We start from the raw sequence: 4,666 nt of genomic DNA, 5'->3' as shown, positions 1-4,666 counted from the left end.
CCGCCGCCGCCGCCCGCTCCGATCCGCCCCCGCGCCCCATGCGCGCTCGGACCCGGCGTGGCGGCGGGGGCGGGGCCGCCCCACGCCCCACCCCCCTTAACTCTCGCGGGCCCGCGGCCCCCGGAGGGTGGATCGCCGAGGGGAGGGGGTGGCCAGCGCGGCTTGGAGATCCCGGCCCCGCGCGTGGGGCGGGGTGAGATGCGACGGGCCCCGCGCGCGCGCGGTCCACGCCGCCTGTCCCTTCTTTTGTCGCCGTGTGAGCGGCTCTCCGCCCGTTCCTCGCCCCCTCTAGGCCTCTCCGAAGGCTCTCTGGGGACCGGGGTGGGGGGGACGGGGCGGGTAGTGGTGGCCTCCGAGAGCCGCTCTTCGACCGCCCTTGGCAGTGCCTCCGGACAGGGAGAGGAGGCAGCGCCGTGGAACGCTGAGGAGTCCGGGTCACTCTGCCCTAGGTTGCCCCATTCCCCAGATACGCGGTGGGGACCCAGGGTAAGGGTCGGCCTGCAGTGACGAGGAGGGGCCTAAGAGGACACTTGACTTCACCGGGTTAGAGACAAGGCAGCGCCCACCGCAGGAGGGGCACCGGAGAGACGAGGATTCCTTTGATGAAAACTTGAATGGAGCTTCTCATCAAAGAGCATCCCCTGCTCTAATCAGTCCTCTACTTCTCTCTTCCCTTCACACGCATGGCCCTGGGCTAGCCCCCCTCCCCCCATGCCCTGAGGAGGGCGTCAGGGCCGGGCAAAGGGAACAGCCCCCAACAAGTCCACCTGGCGCATCCCCGGGGAAGGAGGGACACATACCTTCTCCTACTCTTGTCTTTAGGACCAGCCCAAGACAGCAGCCCCTCAGGGCTGTCCCCGCCTAGAGGACCCGGTTCTCAGGACACCCCTCCAGGGCTGGGGGTCCGCCTGACCTGAAGGGACCTGAAGCAGAAACACGTCAGGTGCAGGGGACATGTCTCTGTCTGAGGGGCTACTCTGCCCTGGGAAGGGAGGTGACAAGAAGTCCCTGGCAACTGTCTCATGGACCCTGTGTTCCCTGTAGCACCTCCCACGTGCTGTTTTCACCTGGGGGAGAGAGGAGGGACTATGTGGGCTGCAGCACTCACAGAATCCTTGCTCCCCACATCCCACCCCCAGCCTTAATAATTCCTGGTTATCCCAGAAAGTCCTAGGGCAGCGCTAGATCTCAAGGCCTCTACCAAAACCTGAGGCCGAGGGTCAGAAGCCCTGTACCCGGCATGCCTCATTACCAGCCTGGAGGACCCTGACCCCAACACCAGGCCCCTCCAGCTGGTTGGGACCCTGCAAGGGTCTCCCCAGGCCTCTACACCTCGTGGGGAAGGGTTGTGGGTAGATTTGGGGAGGGGTACTTGTTGGCATGGAGGGCCCTGGGCTCGGACTGCCCCAGCTCGGTGGGGGACTTGAGCGCTTCCACAGGGAAGCAGAAAGTGATGATGATCTAGGAACTTCTGTGTCCCTACCCCGAGCTCCTGGGGCTGAGGTTTCCCATGGAAGCCTGAAGCTCCTGCAGTCACTTTGCCCCAGGCGACAGTGTGGGGGTGGGGGAGGCCCCATTCTCTCCAGTGGCCCAAATCTCCACTACCGTGGCATCTCTGTGCCTGAGGACCTACGGGTAGCCAATCTGCCAGTCCACCCCACGGAGAAGAGCCAGGCAGAAATAGGAGGGCCGTTCAGCATTTTGCAAAGTGGCGAGGTGGAGATCTGGTTAGATCCAGCCTGATGTCTCTCTGGGGACTCTGGTGCCCGTGACCTGAGCCTGTTCTGAGGCTGGGGGCTCACCACTGCAGAGCTTTTCCTGGTCAGGGCAACTCCTGGCCGGGTGGAAGGGTTGACCATGAGGCTGAAGGCTCTGCTGTCCCCCCACGTGGGCATTTGCTCCGTCCAGGGCATCCTGCCTGCTGTGGGCAAAGAGCGAGTGAGGGAGGGGAGACCTGTGCCCACGTGTCCCTGTGTGAGTTCTGTTGAGATGCAGCAGGATTGGGGAGGGCAGGCTTGAGAAAGGCTTTCTTCCCATGTGAAGTTCTGGGCCCTGGAAGCAAAGGAACTGTCCCCAGAGACCACAAGGGACACCCCCCCAACCAGCCTACACCCCACATCAACCTCCACACCCACCTCCATGGCTGCCCCTGCCAATGGCCAGCAGAATAGCTACTGTACTCTTCCTGACACCCAGTCCCAGGGCGTGGCTCTGTGTTGCCACCAGCCACAGCCTGAGGGGAAAGTGGAAGGATTGGGGCCCTTTCCTCTGGTCCCCCAGAGGCAGTCCATCTGTGATCCCGGATCCACCAGTCCTGAGAACTTCCAATGAGAACCCCCTTCAGCCTCCCCCTGCCCAGAAATATAAGGGCTAATGGGGATTGTGGGAGCATCTGGGCCTGTTGTAATCTCTGCTCCATTAAGGGGAGGGGAGGAGGAGGTCGAGGGTCAGCACGCTCCCTCCCCAGGTAGCTGTGCGGCTCCGGTGTCCTCCCTGCCAGCAGAAAAGGCACGTGGGCAGGACCCGTGCACATCCATCAGCTTAGCCCGCCTGCCTCCCGTGCACAAACCACGTGTCCCATCGCTCAAAGTCCCCCCCCCCCGACAAAAGCACACACACACACACACACACACACACACACACACCAGCTTTCCTTTCACCAATCTCTTTCAGGACCCCCAGAGGTGGGGTGGGGTGGGCTGGAAAAGGTGGCCCCCACTTCTGCCTGGGGTCACCTTCTTGGGCAGGCTCGTGGGAAACCAGGGGAAGGAGCCTGGGCTCTGCAGGCACGGAGGCTGGCCACTGGGGTGCAGCCAGGCTGAAGTGAGAGAGACGCCAACTGAAGCTGAAACCCCGGTGGTGCCCACCTGCCCCCCCTTCCGACTTCCAGGAGTAGTGACCCCTCATTTCTCTTTGGGAACCTCCTTTCTCTGTCCTCACCCTCCCTCCCCCGCCCACGGGCTGGCGGGGCAACCGGGCCTGGTCTCTCAGACGATGATCCCCTTGGCCTCGAGGCCTTTGCCGAAGGGCGCCGGAAGGGGCATTTGCTCCGCTGGAGGGGACGGACTGCCAGCTGCTGCAGCCCTAATGAGGTGTGGGAAGAGCTGGTCTGAGAACGAAGCCGACCCCTGAGAAGTGCAAGCAACCTGGACAGACTCTTTGCTCCGAGTCTCTGGATCCAGCCTTGCCCGAGGCTAGGAGTCCCCCGAACTTCAAGGCCACTGGAGCCAGGAAAACTCCTGCCTGAACATCGACACACCTATTTTCTAACTGTGCACCTCGGAGTCCCCTGGATGCGTGACCTGGAGGTCCTAAGCGGGCCCTGCCAACCTCACCGACTTCACCTCCTCCTCCTCCACGGACCCCTTCTCTTTCCTAGGACCCCCAGGTCATTCTTTCGGCCTCACGGCTCCTCCCTGCAGATCTGAGCATCTCTGCCCGGGCCCATCTCCCACACCCCGGCTGGGTCCAGAGGGGCCTCAGAGGCAGCACGGTGGGTAGCGGGTCCCGCGGTCCCTTGCCTCCAGCTGTGCCTGGGGGGCCTAGACACAGCCCTGGGACGGAGCTCCTGGTGAGGGGTCAGTGTGAGGCACCAGGGGCCGGCAAGGCAAGGTGGGGACCACAGCCTGGGGCTGTGACCAAGAACCGGGGAACCGCTTCTGTGACAGGAACACGTGGTTTCCCAGGCCTCCTGTGGAGTCAGGAGGGACTTGACTTGGGGAAGTTCAGCTGGGACTGGCCTTCGGGAGGGAGGGAGGGCGGGCGGCAGGCCTCTGTTCAGCTCCCGCAGTTCCGGCTCAGGGCTGCCCTTTTGCACACGCGCACTTCTCCATCTGAAGTGCCACACTCCAGTGGCCATCTGTTTATATTTTGCACAGATTTCCCATCGTTTCATTGAGGGCTTTCAAGTGCCGGAACCCACCTTGTTACTGAAAACAGGACTCTGCTTTCCTAATTGTTGGTTTATTTCATCATTTGATTTTTTTTTTTTTTTTTTTTTGCTTGCAGTGGCAAAACCTGACTCACATATACAACATTATAAAAGTATGGTGAACCTTGTCCTACGGCCCAGCCAGCCACCGTGGTCAGCAATGCGTGTTTCCCTCCACAGGCGGTTAGCGTGTCAGCAGATAAGGGTGTGCAGGCCCCTGTTTACAGTCGTAGCATACTAAATGCTCTCTCCTCTTGCCTTCTCTCCTTGATGATATGCCTTTGAGATGCACGCAGGAGCTACGTGACAGCGCCCTGTGGATGACAAGCTGCTTCCGTGGTTTGATACCGTCCACACTGCCGCACACGCAGCCCTAGAACGGACGCCAAGTGCACCTGCGCCAAGATGCCCTGGAAGCAATGGAACTAACTGGGCTTCAGGACCCCGAGCGAGCGCGTCACGCCTGCTCCGGGAGGGGGCGCAGCGCTGGGTATCGCCACCTTCCGGCCGTGCGGGGTACTGCACAGGCGCCAGGACGTGGGGCCCAGCAGTCTCCCCCTTTTGGAAGTGTCCCGGGTGTGTGTGTGTGTGTGTGTGTGTGTGTGTGTGTGTGTGTGTGTGTGTGTGTGTGTGTGTGTGTGTTGGGTGGGTGGGGGGGGGGGTCTTGACTTTAAAAAACTACAGGAACCTTCACTTAAATTTTTTTTTCTGTCCTTTTTGTGTCCTTGACCCATT

General features: G+C 61.4%; 1 protein-coding gene across 1 annotated transcript in view; it reads right to left on the bottom strand.

Annotated features, from left to right (window-relative positions):
• The window catches only part of FNDC10 (fibronectin type III domain containing 10), a 4,448-nt gene extending 2,307 nt beyond the window's left edge, over positions 1-2,141 (bottom strand). The window contains exon 1 of the mRNA XM_049618932.1: positions 2,136-2,141. Coding sequence (XP_049474889.1) covers positions 2,136-2,141 — 6 coding nt within the window. The remainder of the gene's footprint in view (positions 1-2,135) is intronic.
• Positions 2,142-4,666: the final 2,525 nt, after the last annotated feature.

Source organism: Panthera uncia (assembly GCF_023721935.1).
Source record: "Panthera uncia isolate 11264 chromosome C1 unlocalized genomic scaffold, Puncia_PCG_1.0 HiC_scaffold_4, whole genome shotgun sequence".
Lineage (NCBI taxonomy): Eukaryota > Metazoa > Chordata > Mammalia > Carnivora > Felidae > Panthera > Panthera uncia.
The sequence above is the reverse complement of the archived record's forward strand: the minus strand, read 5'-3'. Positions and strand labels throughout refer to the sequence as shown.